Here is a 22,390-nt window from a genome sequence, read left to right on the forward strand (position 1 = left end):
TAATTCATCAAATACCAATATTAGATTTCCAATTCAACAATATCTTTTTAGTATTTTTCGACCCCATAATCTGTTTAATGGCCACAATGAGTTAAAACCTGTAGTAGTTTCTCCTGGCTGTATCTGGAACATTTTTATTTAATTTTGTTTTGCACATTTGTGTTTGTCGTAGCGGTGGTCGATTTTCCACGCTGCTCCAGAACCTCGGACCAGAGAACGCCGTCACCCTGCTGGTGTTTGCCGTCACTGAACACAAGATCCTGGTGCACTCGTTACGCCCCGCCGTGCTGACCAGCGTCACCGAGGCTCTGGTGTCGGTAGGTTCCTCTCTTCAGCTTCAGACGGGGGGTTGTTTTCTATCCTCTCACCTGTTAGCGTTAAACTCTTAATGCAGCCATGCTCCTCATTACTTTTGTAAACTCCAGCTTTTGTATTTTTAGTAACTGCTGCAATGTTCCTTATGTTTTTATAGTCACGGAATTTGTCACTATCAGTTGGTAGCGGCTTAAGTCATAAACTGTGTTTTGTGGTTATTGTCATCCTCAACTAATATATTTACATCATGTTCTTTTCTCTGCTAACCTGAATGTTGAGATCTTTGACATGAGCCCTTTTTTATTTTTTCCATCCTCTTCCTCAGATGATCTTCCCGTTCCACTGGCAGTGCCCGTATATTCCTCTGTGCCCACTGGCGCTGGCTGACGTATTAAGCGCCCCCTGTCCATTCATCGTAGGAGTGGACTCCCGCTACTTTGACCTTTATGACCCCCCACCAGATGTGAGCTGCGTGGATCTGGACACAAACACCATCTTCCAGTAAGCCCTGAATGCAAAACCTCCCATTGTTGCTGCTATATTATTTATGTGAAGGGTGATATCTGTAAAAGGACCGTTTTGGATACTCGGTTGCCTTCTCATGATGCAAATGAAGTGGGATCATAGTGTGAGGGATTAACCTCAGGGCATTAAGCCGCATATAGGCTGTACGGCGCTCTTAGTTTAGAGCTCAACATTGTTTCCTTTGCTGCATATTTTTTTCCAAACCACAAAACTGCCAGTTCACGAGTTCTTACTTTAGAGGCCAGACCGTTTTCCTGGAGTCTGGGTGAGAATGGTTATTTTTCTAGTGTCAGGCTCGTTTTAATATGAAGAGAATGCATTTTTCTAAGGCCTCATGTAAGGTCAGTTATGGTTCACATCATTTTTTCTGGCCTCATTACCAGTAAAACAGCATTAGGGTGGTCTCCCCCCCGGCCCACCTCTCTTCATGTTGGTTTTGGCCTCTCAGCCTCTCCAAAGCTCACTGTGTGCTTCTCCTTTACCAGCAATGAAGATAAGCGAGCCCTCACGTGGAAGATTCTGCCAAAGAAAGCCTGTAAAAACCTGATGAATGTGCTGAGCAATCTCCACCAGCAGCTGGTCGACGGTGAGTTCTGATCTGATAAAACAAAAAAACATTAGAGCATCGGTAGTCCTTCATGTGTGGCAAAGTCAAATTCAGCAACCTTTTCCATTCACCTGGTTTTCAGTTTGTGTTCAGTTCAATAAAAGGTTGCGGCTGTAAAAATAACTGGGTTGTCATTCCGTTGCATTCTCGGGAACACGATACTTGAGGAACTACTGGAGGGACTTCCTTTTACATTTTGCACTACAATTCAAATGGACCTAAAGTATGAACTGATGAGATTTTGGTAGCCAAATATCAAAGGTCACTGTGACCTCAAAAGCAATTGTTTTGCCCAACTCAAGAATTGATATGCTAAGTATAACAATTTCACACAAATAACTTATAGGACAACATTATAAAGTGATTATTTAAAAATTAAAGTGACAGATCCTCACAGATTGTTTAAAGCTTTATTTATCATCTTTAGTTTCAGTCCATGCAATTTGTTCTCCATTCAAACTACTGTTCTGCTCTCCAATCCACTCATTGAAATATGAATAATCCCATAATGTCCTTTAATTACTACTCTGTGGTGCTGATTGTATTTCTGCCAACTTTCTCTGCTCCTCTAAGAGCTTGCTCCCTAAGAGATCATGAAACCTGATTGAGTTTGAGTTTATTTTTTCTAATGATGTAAGCCTTACCCTTATTTGCTAATATGAATACTAACTTACTTAAAGTAGTGCTCTGGTGTAAGAACCTTCAATACAAATCCTTTGATCGTAAAGACTCCACCAAAATGCAAAAGATGGAACAGCAGCAAAAGTGATGATTCAACCATTATGTTGACATGTAGAGATTCTATTAGTTTGTAGTGATGGCTGCTGATGTATTTCCTCTTCTGTCTTTAGGTCAGCAGCGTCCTGACGGGCTGCTGGAGCTGAGCATGAATGATTTGACAGAGCTGAGCTGTGGTAAGAGCCTCCACACGCTGGAGCTGGAGATCCAGGAAGCCTTTCTGCGCTTCATGGCGGCCATTTTGAAAGGCTACCGCTCATTCTTGCGACCCATCACCCAGGCACCTTCTGAGAAAGCGACGGACGCCAGCTCCCTCTTTGACCTGCAAGGTATCTGGAATAATGTCACTTTGACCACTTGTAACCAAAACTTTGGGTCACTTAACGTAACCTTGGTTCTTTGATAACCTGCAGTGCAGAGGAAACAACGTGAAAATAAATGTATCTGTAAACAGATGGTTTAAGCTTTACTGTTTTATTCCAGTAATCTGAAGAACTTGTTCTGTCAAGCGAAATAAAGCTAGTCCACAACAAACTCCTGCTTGGTAGAAATATTGGTTTGTCGTGAATAAACAATAGAAAGCCCATAATCACTGCATGATTTAGAAGCTTTGATTATAGTCATTCTAGCAAAAAATAATCAGAAGCAGCTTTGGCATGTTTTGACAGCCCTCCTTATGCACACAGATGATGATTGAATGTAGGAAGATGACTTGTAGTTCCAAGGTCAAGAATAAACTTTCATGCACAAGGACTTGACAAAACATTTCAATAGAAAGACATCTGTTTCAGAAAATCTTTTTCTGATAATACTTATATAATACACTGAACAAAAATATAAACGCAACACTTTTGTTTTTGCTCCCATTTTTCATGAGATGAACTCAAAGATCTAAAACATTTTCTATATACACAAAATAACTATTTCTCTCAAATATTGTTCACAAATCTGAAAAAATCTGTGATAGTGAGCACTTCTCCTTTGCCGAGATAATCCATCCCACCTCACAGGTGTGGCATATCAAGATGCTGATTAGACAGCATGATTATTGCACAGGTGTGCCTTAGGCTGGCCACAATAAAAGGCCACTCTGAAATGTTCAGTTTTATCACACAGCACAATGCCACAGATGTTGCAAGTTTTGAGGGAGCGTGCAATTGGCATGCTGACAGCAGGAATGTCCACCAGAGCTGTTGCCCGTGAATTGAATGTTCATTTCTCTACCATAAGCCGTCTCCAAAGGCGTTTCAGAGAATTTGGCAGTACATCCAACCAGCCTCACAACCGCAGACCACGTGTAACCACACCAGCCCAGGACCTCCACATCCAGCATGTTCACCTCCAAGATCGTCTGAGACCAGCCACTCGGACAGCTGCTGCAACAATCGGTTTGCATAACCAAAGAATGTCTGCACAAACTGTCAGAAACCGTCTCAGAGAAGCTCATCTGCATGCTCGTCGTCCTCATCGGGGTCTCGACCTGACTCCGGTTCGTCGTCGTAACCGACTTGAGTGGGCAAATGCTCACATTTGATGGCGTCTGGCACGTTAGAGAGGTGTTCTCTTCACGGATGAATCCCGGTTTTCACTGTTCAGGGCAGATGGCAGACAGCGTGTGTGGCGTCGTGTGGGTGAGCGGTTTTCTGATGTCAATGTTGTGAATCGAGGGGCCCATGGTGGTGGTGGGGTTATGGTATGGGCAGGCGTATGTTATGGACGACGAACACAGGTGCATTTTATTGATGGCATTGTGAATGCACAGAGATACCGTGACGAGATCCTGAGGCCCATTGTTGTGCCATTCATCCACGACCATCACCTCATGTTGCAGCATGATAATGCACGGCCCCATGTTGCAAGGATCTGTACACAATTCCTGGAGGCTGAAAACATCCCAGTTCTTGCATGGCCAGCATACTCACCGGACATGTCACCCATTGAGCATGTTTGGGATGCTCTGGATCGGCGTATACGACAGCGTGTTCCAGATCCTGCCAATATCCAGCAACTTCGCACAGCCATTGAAGAGGAGTGGACCAACATTCCACAGGCCACAATCAACAACCTGATCAACTCTGTGCGAAGGAGATGTGTTGCACTGCGTGAGGCAAATGGTGGTCACACCAGATACTGACTGGTTTTCGGACCCCCCCAGACCCCCCCAATAAAGCAAAACTGCACGTTTCAGAGTGACCTTTTATTGTGGCCAGCCAAAGGCACACCTGTGCAATAATCATGCTGTCTAATCAGCATCTTGATATGCCACACCTGTGAGGTGGGATGGATTATCTCAGCAAAGGAGAAGTGCTCACTATCACAGATTTTTTCAGATTTGTGAACAATATTTGAGAGAAATGGTTATTTTGTGTATATAGAAAATGTTTTAGATCTTTGAGTTCATCTCATAAAAAATGGGAGCAAAAACAAAAGTGTTGCGTTTATATTTTTGTTCAATGTATATATATATATATATATATATATATATATATATATATATATATATATATATATATATATATATGTCAGTCAGTCATGTTTGGTGGTATAGCTCTGTATAAAATACAGTATAATGTCTGAATTGGCTCTACAGGCCTGCATCTCCTTGAGAAATATCACATCAGTCTTTTTTAAACATTTGGAATTCACTTAGAGCTTCTCATGTACCTCAGTTCCCGAGGGTCATGTCAAAGTTATTGGAGAAAAAACTGTGCTGATATTTACTTAAATAATCGAATGAGTTACTGATTTAAATGTTAAAATAGCGAAGGGGAGAAGAAAACTGTTTGAGTACAGGACATTGTAGACGGATAAAAAATATTTGAACCTTAATTGTTTAGTTTGCTCCACTTTCATCATAATTTAGGCTTCAGCCACAACTATGAAGGTACAGTCCATAATTAGCGCTTATGTGTCTTTGAATACATAAACTAAAAACTGTGTCATATGTAGCTCCTTCCTCTCTACAGCTGGCCAGCTTCAGAGACGGATGGCGTTGTTTAATACATGAGTTCTCATAAGTGTCCATCCTCAGCTCTGAGTAAACACACACAAAGTGTTTGGGTAGGGAGGTTTGAGGAGTTGTTGGATGTTCAAGGCTGCTGGCAGACTGAAGGTTAGTCGGTTAGCACCGCAGCTGCTAAATGCTCCCGAGGCCCGAGTGTAGCCTCTGGATGGGAGCCCGTGAAAGCAGGGTGACATCACAGCTGAAATGAGTTGGGGAGAAATCACGGAGGATAGCTGTTGCCAAGTTCGTGTCCAGTGTGAGTTATATGATACAGCAAAAGGAATGGCTGCAGTACATTACATAATGACTGGAGGAAAGATGTAACTGCTGCTCGTGCATCATGTGTATGAACTCCTGACCGTTTTTTCGGATCTATAACAACAAAATTACACGGGGTGTTAATGTGCTTGTGTAGATTTCCCTGCGGACCCGTAAAAATCACAGTTTCCTCCATCATGTGATTAAAGTGCTTTCAGTCGGACGGCTGTGACTTTATTAGTGCGTCATACAGATTGTGTCTGCAGTTTCTTTTAGCTTCACAAACTGTGGTTAATGTTGGTATAGGTGTGTGTGCATCTATTAGCGTCCAAGGTCAGAAATAATTAAAGGGTGACAAAAAACTTAACTTAATACTGGACCTTCGGTGCTCAACAACTACGGTATGGGTTTTTGAGTTTTTTGTTGCCTTAAAGATCAAATGCAAAGGTTTTTTTATAATTGCCAGTAAAATCGAAATCATATAGCTACAACACAATCTAAGATATTGCAGTATTAAAATCGGAGATAATATGCGTCTGGCAATGCGCAATATTTATTTTGTTCAACCCCCAACACCAAGTCCGACGATTTATTTTCTCAGCCGCTCCTCCGCAAGATGGCGTCGCGTGACGTCACAGTGGCCAAACAAACAAACAAACCTTGGCTTATCGCTCACAGCTGCTTCCGCCGATAGTACAACTTAGTTTCGTTATCATGTCTGATTCTGAGTAGACTATAGACTAAAAGCTTTAGGAATCCAAACTATAACATATAATAAGTACCCTGTATCAAGATTGATGCAAAACAAGTGACGTTTGACCTTTTTAGAGAGGTTTAGAAAAATAAAGTCCAGGCGGACTCACCACTGGGTAATTTGGGAACCATCACAACCAAACACAATGCTAACAGATACTCAGATATATAATACTCATAATGAAATTATGAGTATTATATATACTGGGCTCTGTTGAGAGTGTTTTTAGACTCTGCTGGCAGTAGGGACTTGGATCAGTTGATGGTCCAGCTGCCAGTGTCAGGACTAAAATATTTATCAGCTTCAGGAAGTGTTCCTCTGCAGCGTTGGCCGTCAGGGTTTGGCTTCCACCTCTGTGCTGTCGGCCAGTAGTCATCCATCCTGCTTTCAGTCTAAAACTATTAGTCTGTTTGGCTGCTTTCAGGATCTGTGACGGAAGCCATTCACCACAATGTTGTACATCCCAAATCAGCCATTAGACTAATAAAACGTGTTGGCTTGCCTTAGCAAACGAGACGAATGGAGGTTATATATACTAATGTATATCTAAAGACCCTTCTATAGGACGATGGAGTTTTTAACCACAAAATCATACACATCTATGTTAAAAAAAACTTGCTACTACATTATAAATGATCTTTTAACCGGTCAGCACATTAGAAAATAAAAGAAGTCTCAGCAATGAAAGATAACTTTTATTTGTAAAAAAGCTAACCTAACGTTTTTTTGTCCTCAGGGTTCTTAAAGAGCCGGGACCGCTCCCATCAGAAGTTCTACTCGCTGATGACCAAAACGCAAATGTTCATCCGCTTTATTGAGGAATGTTCTTTCGTCAGCGACAAAGACGCCAGTCTGGCCTTCTTCGACGACTGTGTGGACAAAGTAAGTGTGTTGGTTAATCACACAGCACAAACTGCATATTTTTGTGTTCATTTGAATTACATTCAACTTCTCACAAAAACCTTCAAATCATCAATGGCAGTTTCACCAGGCTGCTTTGCTTTGTGCTCCACTTATCATAGTATTAATACGTTCCACTCTTCTGTGTTACTTCACATGTGGTAAGCCGAACCTTTCCTTTCCCAATTTCCTGAGTTTCTCTTTCTCTTTCTGCCTCTGTTTGCGAGCAGCTCTACAATTCCGAGCGGAGTGCAGACAAAGCAGGCAAGGTAAGATTATAGTTATTTGGTTTTCAATTCTCACCTATTGCGTCTACATTTTGTTCTCAGATGGAGGATTTGTGCATGGTGCGTGGTCCAAGAGTTCCTTACAATCCAAGCTGTCACCTTCTTAGATCTTTTCATCTTTAATGAAAATCTGAATTTTCCCCATCTATATCAAGTTTGCTGAGGCAGCAGTTTGTCTTGAAACTGCAGCTCCATAGAAAATCCTTTTCTGCCCTAAATATTTCACGACTGGCTAGAGTAAGGGCTTTTACCGCTTCTGTGGTTTGTGTAGAGCTAATGGAGCTTGAAAGTAGTTTTTTTTTTACATTCCCTGGACTCATATCCTTCAGAGTGACAGTATGAAAAGCATCGGTGTATCCTCTTTGCTGCTCTGGGAGCATTTGCGTAGTGTGACCTCATGTCCTCACATAGTAGTGTTTCTCTATCAGACTGTGTGTTTTTATGCTGCAGGGTTACATTTTAAGTGTTTGCAGTCTTAAAGTCCACCCAGTCACTCGGTTCCCCAGGCACGTCTGTGGGTCGCTGGTTCTACAGGTGACGTTTGCAACAAACTCTGAAATAGACTCAGCTGTCCTTGGGGGGGGTGGTGTGTAATTGAGACGTAGCGGAAGTGAACGCAGAGGCCAGCATCCACAGCCTCCCCTGCTTGTGTGTCAGCTCCACGGGCCATTACATTCTCCAACTGTCTTTCCGCACTGTGCCTGGTATACATTATCTACACGCACACACACACACACAAATAATGTTTCTGTATTGCTTCAAAGTTATTAAGCAGACACTGTTTAACTGAGCATCCCGGAGAGCTCCATGTTAGATCTTAATGAACTGAATGTTGTTTTTGAGACACAAACAAGATGATCCCGTCCAACCTGTCTGCGTTTTTTGTTCTTCTGCCGTTTGAACCGACAGCAGAGACAGATTGCTGCTGTTATCTTCACAGCTGTCTCCCGTCTCTGTGGAGCAGTGTAGGTTGTCTACAAAAAATGTAATGGTGGTACAAAAATAACTCCTGCTAGCACACAGGTATCAATGATCATATTCGCTATGTGGGGGCGGCTGCTGAACTCTCTGTTATCGTGCCTATATTATAATGAATTAGACAATCTGTTGTACCTCTGATGTGTTCTGGGTCTGTTTCCAGAACATCTCCATGATGAGGGACCCCATAGACCAGGGGTGGGCACCTTTTTCCTCTGAAGGGCCATTTCCATTTTTACAACATCCTCAGAGGGCTGTACAAATTATTGAACTCAACCTCTGCTTAAAAAAACTAAAAGCACCGCCCATTCATTTCCAGATGCTAATAACAACAATCTCCGGTACCGCTCTCTCTCTCGCGCTCGTGCCACACACACACACACAGCCGAGCTTGAATGTCACACAAAGACCCAGAAGTAGTACTGTAATGTAGCATATTATTTTCGATGGCGTTATTGACTGTATGATCAGTATGTCAGATGAACAGATCGCCACTGGGCTTACAACTAAAGACACAGCCATGCAAAAACTGCGGCATGTGTACGGCTCCTTACGGGTATTGCAATTTCTGACACTTTTTATGACTGAGGTTATTATCACACTTTTATTTTTATCAGACTGAATTATAGACTTTCAGCAAGTGCTTTCCTTCACTTCCTTCCGTACAAATACAATCAGCGCTTGTAGCTCTAAAGCACTTCTCAATTTATGATGCTTCCCGGCATGACCCCTCATATTTTATATCCACCATAAAGTTGATCCTCCTGCTTTAAGATTCACTCGCTGTACAGAATATCTGATCTTTCAGCCAACTGCAGTAAAACGTGTCCAGTAGCTCCAAATGTCAGTGATGATGGGTGTCGTCCATTGTGCTCACTGTATTTCATTTTGCCATCTTGAGGGTTTTTTTCTGGCACCATTTCATAAAATCTGAGCACTTTTCAGACCATTAAGCAGCAATAACGTGTTCTGCTTTCAACTTCACTTTGAATACATGTAATACTCTCTTGCCTTTTCAAAGGATTCAATACTACTAGAATGTCTGTATAGTAATATTGACAATGGTGAAAGAAAGCATAAACATTTACTTAAGGAAGAGTTATAAAACTAGTAAAAGCCATGCCATACCTATCATGCAAAATGCACTTTTGTACGTCTTTTACATTACATTGCATTTAGCTGACGCTTTTATCCAAAGCGACTTACAATAAGTACATTCGACCAGGAAGACACAACCTTGAAGAAAACAGAATCATATAAGTACATCAGGTTTCATAGAGCCAAACATTTCAAGTGCTACTCAACTGGCTTTAGGTAAGCCAGTCCTTTATTAGTATATAAGTGCTTTGTTAGCAGTTCTTTGTTAGTAATTCTATCGCTCGAAGTGGAGTTGAAAGAGATGAGTTTTCAGTCTGCGCCGGAAGATGTGAAAGCTTTCTGCTGTCCTGATGTCAATGGGGAGCTCATTCCACCATCTTGGAGCCAGGATAGCAAACCCACGTGTTTTTGCTGATGGGAACTTGGGTCCCCCTCGCAGCGAGGGTGCAGCGAGTCGTTTGGCTGATGCAGAGCGTAGTGCACGCGCTGGGGTGTACGGTTTAACCATGTCCTGGATGTAGGAAGGGCCAGATCCATTTGCAGCATGGTAAGCAAGTACCATTGTCTTGAAGTGGATTCTAGCAGTTACCGGAAGCCAGTGGACGGAGCGGAGGAGCGGCGTGGTGTGGGAGAATTTAGGAAGGTTGAAGACCAGGACGAGCCGCTGCATTCTGGATGAGCTGCAGAGGTCGGATGGCACATGCAGGTAGACCAGCCAGGAGGGAGTTGCAGTAGTCTAGGCGTGAGATGACGAGAGCCTGGACCAGAACCTGCGTTGCTTTCTGGGTCAGGAGGGAACGTATCCTCCTGATGTTGTAAAGCATGTATCTGCAGCAACGGGTTGTAGCAGCGATGTTTGCAGTGAAGGACAGGTTGTTATCTAGGGTCACACCCAGATTCCTTGCAGTCTGAGTCGGAGAAACAATAGAGGGGCCGATGTTGATTGTTAGGTCAAGAGTGGGACAAGCTTTTCCCGGAAGGAAAAGCAGTTCAGTCTTGTTGAGCTTGAGGTGATGATCAGACATCCACTGAGAGATGTCAGCTAGACAACCAGAGATGCGTGCGACGACCTGGGTCTCTGAGCGGGGAAAGGACAGAATTAGTTGGGTGTCATCAGCGTAGCAGTGGTATGAAAAACCATGCGGGCTAATGACTGATCCGAGCGAGTTTGTGTACAGGGAGAAGAGGAGGGGACCAAGAACAGAGCCCTGAGGGACCCCTGTAGTTAATTGACAAGGGTCGGACTCGGACCCTCTCCAAGTTATCCTGTAGGTGCGGTCTTTGAGGTATGAGGTGAGGAGGGAAAGTGCAGAGCCTGAAACTCCAAGTTTTTGAAGAGTGTGAAGGAGGATCTGAACTCATTTGATTTATAACATTAGGATGAGGATCTGATGGTTCACCGTGTTGAATGCAGCAGACAGGTCCAAAAGGATGATGACAGAGGAGAGGGAGGCTGCTTTGGCAGTGTGCAGATCCTCAGAGACAGCAATGAGAGCAGTTTCTGTGGAGTGACCTGCCTTGAAACCAGACTGGTGCGGATCAAGAAGGTTGTTCTGATGGAGATAACAGGAGAGTTGTTTAAAGACGGCGCGTTCAAGTGTTTTAGACAGGAACGGGAGGAGAGAGACAGGCCTGTAGTTTATAACAGGGGTTCCCAACCTTTATTGTGCCAAGGACCGGCAGATACATTAAAAAAAAAATCACGGACCGGTTGTCAATTTTAACTGATTTTAATATTTACTCACCACCAGCAGGTATCAACAGAGGCTAATTGTATGTAACAGCCTGAACAAATACTAGAACAATATGCATCCAAAACATATTAATGTTTAAAAAAGAACCGGTGTCGTTTTTTGGTTTTTCAGAAAAACGGACAACCGACGTTATTCCGTTTTTAAACCAAAACGGGAAAACAGATAAATCAACGTTTTGGTTTTGTTTGTATGATTTACGGATAATCATGGGAAAACAAGGTGTGTGTGTGTGTGTGTGTGTGTGTGTGTGTGTGTGTGTGTGTGTGTGTGTGTGTGTGTGTGTGTGTGTGTGTGTGTGTGTGTGTGTGTGTGTGTGTGTGTGTGTGTGTGTGTGTGTGTGTGTGTGTGTGTGTGTGTGTGTGTGTGTGTGTGTGTGTGTGTGTGTGTGTGTGTGTGTGTGTGTGTGTGTGTGTGTGTGTGTGTGTGTGTGTGTGTGGTGTGTGTGTGTGTGTGTGTGTGTGTGTGATGTGTGTGTGTGGTGTGTGTGTGTGTGTGTGTGTGTGTGTGTGTGTGTGTGTGTGTGTGTGTGTGTGTGTGTGTGTGTGTGTGTGTGTGTGTGTGTGTGTGTGTGTGTGTGTGTGTGTGTGTGTGTGTGTGTGTGTGTGTGTGTGTGTGTGTGTGTGTGTGTGTGTGTGTGTGTGTGTGTGTCATTTGTTTTCAGAAGATATTTTGACGTTCGTTCCGGTGCACGTCCGACAGCATTTCGCACTAAATCGAGATTAAGATTAAACTAATTTATTTTGGGAACACCCGCATATAGGTTACCTATGGAGTTAGCCAGATGTGTACATTACTGTTCATTGTCATTTGAAAACAAATGCTGGTGTCGGACAGACACAAACACACCGAACACACAGAGCTGAGCTGATACACACACACACATCATGCGCCTTGGTAACTGGACATCTCCTTCATAAAACTAATAAAAGGGGGAGTAATCGGGCAGTTCAATGTGTGTAGAGGTGTGTGTGGTTAACACGTAGCAGCCTGCAGTCACTCTTAAGCTGTTCTGATTAAGGTAAACACAGCGAAGGCGGTGCGTAAAAAGGCACATCTTTACCTGCTGGTGCTTTACTTCTCAGAGGCGGAGTTACATGTCCCGCTGCCTCCTGATGCTGTAGCCATTTCATGAAGTGAAGGAGGTTTTCCTTCTATAAAACAGCTGCGGGCAGCAGATACCGCGAGAGTCCCGGACATGAATTCATAGATCAAGGCAGACTGGTTTACTCTCCTATTTTGCCAATCCGGTGCTTAAACAAATAGCTCTACACCCCTGGCTGACATGTCTTTAAAATTAAGTCTGAGTTTGAAATATATCTCAAATAATGTATGCACTGCCATTTCCCCACATAAACATAACAGTCTGCAATGAAACGGTTGTCTCCTGTGCGCTCCTCTTCCTACTTGGTGCACCGGTAACTTTCTCGTGCGCACGAGAGGCTGAGACATTAGGCTGATTCGCCGAATCCCTCGGAACATCATAAAAGCCATGGCATTTTTAACAGTTTTCTAGTGAAAGTTTAACCAGGCTACTGGATGAAATAATATGACTGGTATTATAGGTGCAAAAATGAAAATATTATGATAAAATATTTTTATATATTTATAATTCTGCAAATATTACGATAAACTCACAGCTATTTCGCGGCCCGGCAGTAACACCTCCGCGGCCCGGTACCGGTCCGCGGACCGGGGGTTGGGAACCCCTGGTTTATAACATCAGATGGGTTGAGAGTGGGTTTCTTTAGGAGAGGGTTTACTCTTGCCTCCTTAAGACTATTTGGAAAGTGACCAGAAGTTAGAGAAGTGTTGATGAAATGGTAGAATATCAGGAGCGATAGTCTGAAGGAGGTTTGAAGGGATAGGGTCCAGAGGACAGGTGGTAGGGCGGGCAGAGGTAATGAGGGTAAGAACCTCACTTGGAGAGAGAGGGGAAAAGGAGGTTAGTGTGTCGGTGAAAGGAGGGTCTGGTGACCCAGCGGTGAGTCAGAAAAAGAAGAGCGAATATCATCAACCTTTTTTTCAAAGTGGTTAACAAAGTCGCTTGACAGGAGGGGGAAGGGGCTTTGGGAGGGTCCAAGAGGGTGGAGAGATGGAAAATAGTTTTTTGGGATTGGAATAGGAAGATTGGATCTTATCTTGAAAGAAAGTGCTTTTTGCCTGAGAGATCGAAGCAGAGAAAGAGGAGAGGAGAGCCTGATAGGTTAGGAGGTCGTCACGGTGTTTGGATTTCCACCATTTCCGCTCTGCTGCCCTAAGGACGGTTCTATTAGCACGCAGTGCGTCATTTAGCCAGGGAGCAGGAGGGGACTGACGAGCCTGCCGAGATGTGAGAGGACAGAGAGAGGATGAGAGAGTAGAGAGGAGAGTTTCTGCAGCAGAGTTTGGAGGCAGAAGTTATACATGCATATGTGTCCCCGGTGTGTCAGGGAACTCACCAAGTGTCAGAAAACACAACCCCCTCTCTTTTCCTCCATACCCAAATCTCTAAAAACGGGGCTGCAACGGATCTGATAGACTGATACAGATTTGAATTTTTCTGACGTCAGAAAAGGGGTGCTCCGCCTATATGGGCAACTCTCCACCTATCAAGGGAATGGGGAGTTGGGCCACGGCCGGCCATTGCTGCTCGAAAGTGCTGGAGACGCTGTAGTACATATGCCAGGCATGTAGGTGGCGCTGTAGTCTGCCACAAAAGCAGCGAAGAAGACTTCTCTCAGAATCAGCCCCTGCAAAAACAGGTCCAAAAAAGAGCAAATAGAGTGAAATGAGGCATGGCTAAAATGCATGATCTGTTTGGTATTTTTTTTAAAAACATGTTTTATATAGGTATGGCCCTACAATATATTATTCAGATATAACATGATAGGTCCACTTTAAGTAACGTAATCATTATGCAGAATGGGCCATTTTAATTTATTACACTTTATTTTATCATATGTATTGATGAATTATCAACCGTTATTACTTTATTGTTGAAGCTGGTAAACGTAGGGCTTTTTTAAATTCCAATATTCTATGATTTAGTTTATGAATTTCACCAAGGGCTCAATATAGTGTTCTCAATCATCAGAATGTACTTGTGGATTATGTTTTGTAATATTAATATAAATCTGCAAAGTAACTAAAGGTAATAAAGGATTAAAAAACGAATATAAATAAAATATATTTGCTGCTGTGTTGCAGTGACATAAAGTTATAAATAATCAGAAGTGGAAATACGTTATTAAAGTACCTCACAATTGTACAATATTTATTTAAATATACTTAGTCACTCTCCACTACTGTATATTGATAAATCAGTCGGTCATTGAGAGCTGGATTACAGTAACTGATCTGTTGTAGTTGCTGCATAAAAGTAATAATAAAATAATAATAATATATATCTCCACAGGACATCTTACTGTCATGAGTCTTTTTTTCGCTTCTCTGTACAAAAGCAGATATCAGCAGCAGAACAAACGTGCTGCTCACACACTGGCACAGCTCCCTCGAGGTGCAGATTTAAATGTATGGAGTTGACACACAGTGACTGGACAAGTGACCTATTGATCCGTCCGTATAAATCCTCCTTGCGATGTTTAGATTCTCACAGCTTCTGGCATGTCTGCTCTCCCTTCACTTCAAATCAATCAAACCCTGTTATTCCCTCACACGTACAAATCCACACAACAATCTATTGATAATGACTTATTTTAATTTATAGTTTGGCTCCCCATGATTCTCTTTTAAGATAATTATATCTGATGTTTTACTGATACCGTTGCCAAAATGATGCCAATGTATTGTTTGTTGTATCAAGGGGCCCTATTGTGCTTTTTGGGGTTTTCCTCTTTTCTGAAAAGGCTAAAATCTTAAAGTTTCCTCCAGAGGGAGTTTCTCTCCCACACACTCACCCCTTGAAACACCTCCATTGGAGTCCTTTGTTTTCTTTCTCAACATAGTGACATCACTATGTAACACTCGCGCTTCTATTGGGTAGCGCTCCCACACATTGTAGGGAGCTAGTTTCAGGCAGAGTTGTGAAATGAGACTTATACAGGCAGTATGAGAAAAATAAAGCCCTTTTTGAATATTAAGGTCAAGGTAGAGGCACAAAATAGAAATATGAACCTGAAAATTGCAAAAATAGGCCTCTTTATAGTATTGTCTGCTATACTAGAAAGAAACTTTTGGGGTGTTTTTCTTCACAACCAGTGACATTTTCTCAAACAAGGAGTAGCAATAGTGGCAAAGTCTGCTGCAATACACATTTGATGGGTAATGTTGCTTTAAATACCTACAGTACAGTATGTGTTTTCTGCAGTATATGCTACCTTCTGATTTACATTTGACAGTGCTGGATAATATGGACATCTGTTAAAGTGTAACATAAGTAATTGTATATGATTTGGCATAATATTGCACTGTAAGAGAAAAGTGGAGGAAATAGGGGCTAGTGTCGTTGTTGTGTGGGCTGTAGAGTGAGTTTATAAACTAGAGTATAGGAAGAAAAAGGGAAGCGTCAACTAGGTCACCTGCTGTCATGCTCCCTCAGCTCTCCCAGTCACTCAGTCTGTCGAAATCCTGCTATCAGGGTGACGGATACAAAGCTGTTCTAAAATGATGTCAGTAAAAAAAAGAAGTGTTTTCAGAAAGGTGAATTAGTCTGTGTTAGGCCAAATACCCTCCATGCAGACACTGAAATATGTATTACAGGGCATAATGTTAAGCTCTGTGTTTGCCTCAGCTCTGTTGATGAAGGGTCCCGGTGCCAGTGCTCAGACGTCTGTTCATGTTTTTACGCTCTGTTCTGCAGGTGGACGCTGACAGGCCGGAGGAGAGCCGGCTGATAGAGATTGATGAGTCTCAGCGCAGCGAACACACAGTCTTCATCACGCCTCCAGAGCTGCCCCCCCTGCCTGAGGGGGAGGAACATCCACTCTGCTACAGGTGAGAACTCTACCATTAGGACACACATTTCAACTCAAACAGGGGAATACATATAACATTTCTCACTGGCTGAAGTACATTTACTCAAGTAAGATTTTTAGGTTCTGTACTTGAGTATTCCTCATGTTGTGCTTCATTTCTTTGATAATGCATCACTTATAAGTAATATGATATATATATTCTATTAAAATGTGCATTTCTACCTAATATAATGTTTTGTACGTTAAGTGTGATTTAATGCTGATACTCTTATATACTCAAGTCAAAGTCAGTGAATATTTCTAAACTGTTGTAATGTTATTTTTATTTATGTAAAATGTATTAATATTAGTTTCCGTCTTCTGATTTTTCTTTAGTTTTTTTATGTTTAGGATTTCTTCTTTGTTGACCTGGTAATGCAACTAAGCTTTAACAGATGAAAAACCAAAATGATTATTATTATTAGATCGACCTGTCACATGAATCATGTGCAAAGCCTGTGATTGTATTATTCATCAGGCTCATTTTATTTATTAGACAAGTTGTAAACGTGCTGATTTTAGTTTCAATCAATCAATCAAAGTTTATTTATATAGCCCAATATCACACATTTGGCTCAGTGGATGTTACAGTTTGTACAGAATATGAATACGAATACGACACCTACGTTTCATCTCCCTGCATAAAACCAACTGAATACAGCAGGAGAAAAACAATAATACTTTGCTTTGATGGTCTCTGATTAAATACCAGCAGGAGTCCAGTTCCCTCGCTGCGACCAACATCTGATCGCTGCTGCTGGACTGTGTGGCTCTGAATATGTGCTATTTGTATTCTGCATTCATTTCGCACTAAATAATTTATTCCAAAGAGTTTTCAGAACCACTTAAGTTAAGCTCCCCTAATAATCCATAATGACAAACAGCTTTCCAGAATATATAATCAGATCTCTTTGAAGATAATTACAAGCAGACTGTTTTTATGATCACTATAACCTGGAAAGGAATCTTTTGTTGTTAGACAATGCCAACAGGAACATCGTTTTTATTCTCATAGACAAATCTGTGCCTGCAGTCATTAATGTATGAATGTATGTTCTCCGTCAGGTACGATGGCTTCCCAGTGTTAACTCTTGACCTGTTTGACCCTGTGGAGGGCCTGCGGACCCCCTCCTCCCGTCTCACTGCCAAGCAAAGCTGTCCCACTAGCCCTGCCCCCATGTTCAGACGCACCAAGCAGGTCAGCGCCGCAGTAACTCACTATCTCAATGATTTATTGATTTAGGTTCTGAGCTCGTGATCTTCTGCAGGGTTACCTGACATTTGAGAATCTAGCATAAATAGTAGTGCTGTGGGGAAACGATTATTTTGAAAACGATTAATCGGGTGATTATTTGATCGATTAGTCGACTAATCTAACGATTATTTTTCTGTTGTTCAATTCATAAAAAACGTAATGTAAAAAAAAATTTTTTCACGATACTGTGTCTCAGGGGATCTTAATATTTAAGAACCTATTAATGTGTTATACCAGATTAACGGAAATAATCTCAGCTAATTGACGATACAAACCATGTTTACCAAAACAAAACACAAGTCTCATAAGAAGCATCTAAATGATCCCTGAGCGAAAAATGCTAACGGACATTGGCACAGAACTCAAGATAAAAGTACCCTTATTACTTATCGTAGCTGCACATACAATATATCCGATTAAAGCTGAGACTCCACAGATTATGTAGGTATATAGTATTATCACTGAGTGATCCGGACTCGCGACAGGGGAAGCAAATACAGTCATCACAACACGTACCTTCACAGAGCTTCTAAGGAGATCGTCTCACCGCCGTAGCTGTCAATCTGATCAAAAGACGTGTTCAATGGCATTACAATGAGAAAAAACGCGGCTGAATCGGTTAATCCATAGGTTTTTAACGTCTATGTATAAAAAAATGATTGAATTTATAATCCATAATTCCATTTTATGTAAAAATCGGAGAGCAAATGCTTTGCTGCTAATGGTAGCCACCACAGCTAGCTGCTGCTTCTGCTAGGCTATGCAGCAGTCTCAGTGAGATATAAATATATAAATATCTTTGCGTTTTGGACTAACTTTAAAATATTCCCATGCTTTTGAAGACCTAGGGCGAGATGTTTTCGTTTGGGGGCTTCGTGCGCAATCCTGTGAGGAGGAGGTGGTAGCCGTTTCAGTCTCCATTGTGTTTGAAGTGCGATTGCGAACTGCTTGTTGCTTTGGGTGACCCACGTGTGTGTAGCGACGCGTCGACGCGGAAATATGTCGTCGACGATATTTTGAAGTCGACGCGTCGCTACAGCACTAATAAATAGATAAGTACCTTGATCAGAACCAGAAATCTTTATTTATCCCAAGGATGGTTAGGTTTCATGATAGTTGATCCATTTTAGAATGAAATAAATAAAGAAACTAAAGGTATTTAAATAAACATAAGAAGTTAATGTAAAATGTTCAATAAAACATATACAAAAGTAGATGATATAAGAAGTTGCATAACATTTGTGAACAATGTATGAAAATATATAAAAGTATACTAGAATACATACAGTGGCGTTTTAGTATTAATAAGATATACGTGCTTAATTTCACAGCTTAAAGGGTTAAGCAGTCTCCAATAAAAACAACAAGCTTAGGAAATAGTGGTAAGAAAATTGATATTATTCTCTAGGTGTTTGTCGAAGATTTAGAAATAGATTACATTTTGGATAAACATTGTCTCTAACACATATCCATGAGCCAGATCTGTACAATACATTATTTCCCTCACCCTCCTCTTCATCCACAGGAGATCAAAACAGCACAGAAGATAGCCAAGAAGTACTCGTCCATCCCTCAGCTGTGGTCCAAGTGCCTGCTCCGTCACTGCTACGGCCTGTGGTTCATCTGCCTGCCAGCGTACGTCAAGGTGTGCCACTCCAAGGTTCGGGCACTGCGCACAGCCTATGACGTCCTCAGGAAGATGCAGGCTAAGAAACTGCAGCCACCTGATGAGGTGCCACCAGATTTGTACTATTTCTGACAGTTACAACAGTCTTTGCACTCATTTTAAATCAACACTTTTGTTGAGGGTCTATTTGTTGAGGTTTATTTCTCCCTGTTTCAAACAATCTTTCAGGTCTGTTACCGAGTGCTGATGCAGCTGTGTGGACAGTACGGCCAACCTGTCCTGGCAGTCAGGGTCCTCTTTGAGATGAAGAAGGCCGGAGTCCACCCCAACGCAATCACCTACGGCTACTACAACAAGGTACAGAATACGCTTCTATTGATCATTATAAAGCCTAAATTATGTTAAAGGGCCCTTTTTATGCTGTTGTGGGTTTTCCCTTACCTGTAGTTTGTTATATAGGTTTTTGTGCATGTAAATGGTCTAGAAAGGCTGAAATCTCAAAGTTCACTACAGAGGTAGTCTCCCTCCCCCCCGCCTGAAACGCCTCCATTGGACTCCTTTATTTACTTCTGTAATATAGTGATATCACCATGTAACACTTGCACTTCTATTGGCTATTGCTCTAACAAATTACGTGATAGGTTAAGGGGCAGGACATCTCTATGCGATTGACCAATCACAAACGATCTGGCCAGCTAATCAGAGTAGACTGGGCTCTGGTTTCAGACAGAGGGATGAGATGAAGTTCTGCAGCTCAGGCATTGAGAAAAGTAAAGCTCTTTTTAAACATTAAAGCATGCAAACATGTCACAGGCACAAATATGAACCTGAAATGTAGCATAAAAGGCACCTTGAATATGGCAGTTAAGTTCGATATTGCATTTGTACAAAAAAGTGTCCTTGATTATAAAGGTGGATATAGAGAGCACATGACTCATACCAACCCAGTGCAGGGTCTCACAGGCGCTGATATAAACATATTGGCACTGGGAGTCCCACATGCTATACTGTTGGCCTGGGTGTGGTGTTCCTGATGTGGGTGTGTTCATAATATTCTGCTGATTCGGCTGCAAGTTTGACAAATTTGTGAACACACCCATGACAGCCAAATCTCTAGGAAGACTGTTTAGGTGTCTACTGCCTTTACCATCCGTTGTGATGGATGACAATACAGACTTGGTAAGAGCAATACAATTCAATAAATGTCAGGAGAATTGGCTTCTGTACAAATCGTGTTATAGTGACAGGCTGCCACATCAGAAAAAAGCTCATTGTAGGCATTATATTATATTGTGATTCAGAAAGAAATGTCAAAATGTGATAAAGTCGATAATAAAATGCAGAGACATAGGAGTTCTTCAAATAAAATGACCTCTTAAGACACATCAAATTCAGTTTCTCAAAAAAGATGTTGATTATTCATTTATGATTCATATATATATATATATATATATATATATATATACCCCCCATAACATCTCCATATTATTACACTTCGTAGCTTAGTTACATTACATTGCATTTAGCTGACGCTTTTACCCAAAGCGACTTACAATAAGTACATTCGACCAAGAAGATACAAACTTGAAGAAAACAGAATCATATAAGTACATCAGGTTTCATAGAGCAAAAACATTTCAAGTGCTACTCAACTGGCTTTAGATAAGCCAGTCCTTAGTTAGTATATAAGTGCTTTGTTAGTAATTGTATTGCTCGAAGTGGAGTCGAAAGAGATGAGTTTTCAGTCTGCGCCGGAAGATGTGTAGGCTTTCTGCGTGAGATGACTAGAGCCTGGACCAAAAGTTGCGTCGCTTTCTGGGTCAGGAGGGGACGTATCCTCCTGATGTTGTAAAGAGTGTATCTGCAGCAGCGGGTTGTAGCAGCGATGTTTGCAGTGAAGGACAGGTTGTTGTCTAGGGTCACACCCAGATTCCTTGCAGTCTGTGTCGGGAAACAACAGAGGTGCCGATGTTGATTGTTAGGCAGGGGCGGCGGGTACTGTAGGCTAGGGAAGGCTAAGCCTTTCCAAATATTTCTGTCACTGCACCAAAATAAAAATATAATGTTTGTGTCTTTGACATTAGTAATGCTATGCAGCCACCTGTGCCCTGTAGGCCTACTACGAAGCCAGTTCAACATATCCTGGATATGTTTGAGTTATCTTAACTAACCCTAACAAACGAGATCTCGCTAAGCGGTCCTACGACGCTGGTTAATATCAACTCGGTAAATCAAGCCAGCTGAGAGTGCGTTCACGTGAAAGGGGTGGGGTTAGAAACATTTGACCAATCACAAACAGGGACAAGTGTACTGACAACGCAGCGTCATACTTCATTAATGAAAAGTAAACTAATATTAGACAAATATGAACTTTAAACATCCATGACTCAAACATATAATCCAGGATACAAGCCACATAGTTGCACATGCAAGTTGAAGATAGAACAACTGGTTAAAAAATAAATAAACTACAGAGTGTTTGAAAGCGTAACAGATTTATGATACTCCCCCATCTAAGACACGAGTGGATCTGACTTTAATTACATTTGAGTTGAGTGTTTCGTCAACCTAATATGTTGCATAAAATAATACTTCTGCATACAGTATGTGACACTGTAAGTGTTGCACAGCCAGATACGGCTCGAGAAGCTGACTCAGATAAGGAAATATATGATATTATATGATCGATGATCTGATTGATGATGTGATATGAATGATAAGTGTGACACGTCGGCGTCTTCTCTGCATACGACAGTTTAAACTGTATTTCCTTTATCCTGTAATATGACTTGATAGATTTAAACTCCACACACTGAGCTCTGATTGGTCAGCAGGCGGTGCTTTCACTGAGTTGATCTCTTTTCTATAAGCCGGAGGCGGGCAGCGTCAGGTAAAAAAAAAAGTGATTTAGCCTTCCCAAACCTGAGCCTCACGCGCTGCCTATGTTGTTAGGTCAAGAGTGGGACAATCTTTTCCAGGAAGAAAAAGCAGTTCAGTCTTGTTGAGCTTGAGGTGAGACCTGGGTCTCTGAGCAGGGAAAGGACAGAATTAATTGGGTGTCGTCAGCGTAGCAGTGGTATGAAAAACCATGCGGGCTAATGACTGATCCGAGCGAGTTTGTGTACAGAGAGAAGAGGAGGGGACCAAGGACAGAGCCCTGAGGGACTCCTGTAGTTAATTGACAAGGGTCGGACTCGGACCCTCTCCAAGTTACCCTGTAGGTACGGTCTTTGAGGTATGAGGCGAGGAGGGAAAGTGCAGAGCCTGAAACTCCAAATTCTTGGAGAGTGTGAAGGAGGATCTGATGGTTCACCGTGTTGAATGCAGCAGACAAGTCC

General features: G+C 42.0%; 1 protein-coding gene across 1 annotated transcript in view; it reads left to right on the forward strand.

Annotated features, from left to right (window-relative positions):
• Positions 1–22,390, forward strand: part of LOC117533649 (C-myc promoter-binding protein-like) — a gene marked incomplete in the record, with an annotated part of 72,684 nt that overhangs the window by 30,201 nt on the left and 20,093 nt on the right. Inside the window, 10 exon segments of the mRNA XM_034197537.1 lie at positions 173–317; positions 641–816; positions 1,326–1,426; positions 2,299–2,514; positions 6,938–7,083; positions 7,332–7,370; positions 16,017–16,150; positions 17,236–17,368; positions 18,951–19,157; positions 19,281–19,409. Coding sequence (XP_034053428.1) covers positions 173–317; positions 641–816; positions 1,326–1,426; positions 2,299–2,514; positions 6,938–7,083; positions 7,332–7,370; positions 16,017–16,150; positions 17,236–17,368; positions 18,951–19,157; positions 19,281–19,409 — 1,426 coding nt within the window.

The sequence above is a fragment of the Gymnodraco acuticeps genome, unplaced genomic scaffold, assembly GCF_902827175.1.
Source record: "Gymnodraco acuticeps unplaced genomic scaffold, fGymAcu1.1, whole genome shotgun sequence".
Classification (NCBI taxonomy): domain Eukaryota; kingdom Metazoa; phylum Chordata; class Actinopteri; order Perciformes; family Bathydraconidae; genus Gymnodraco; species Gymnodraco acuticeps.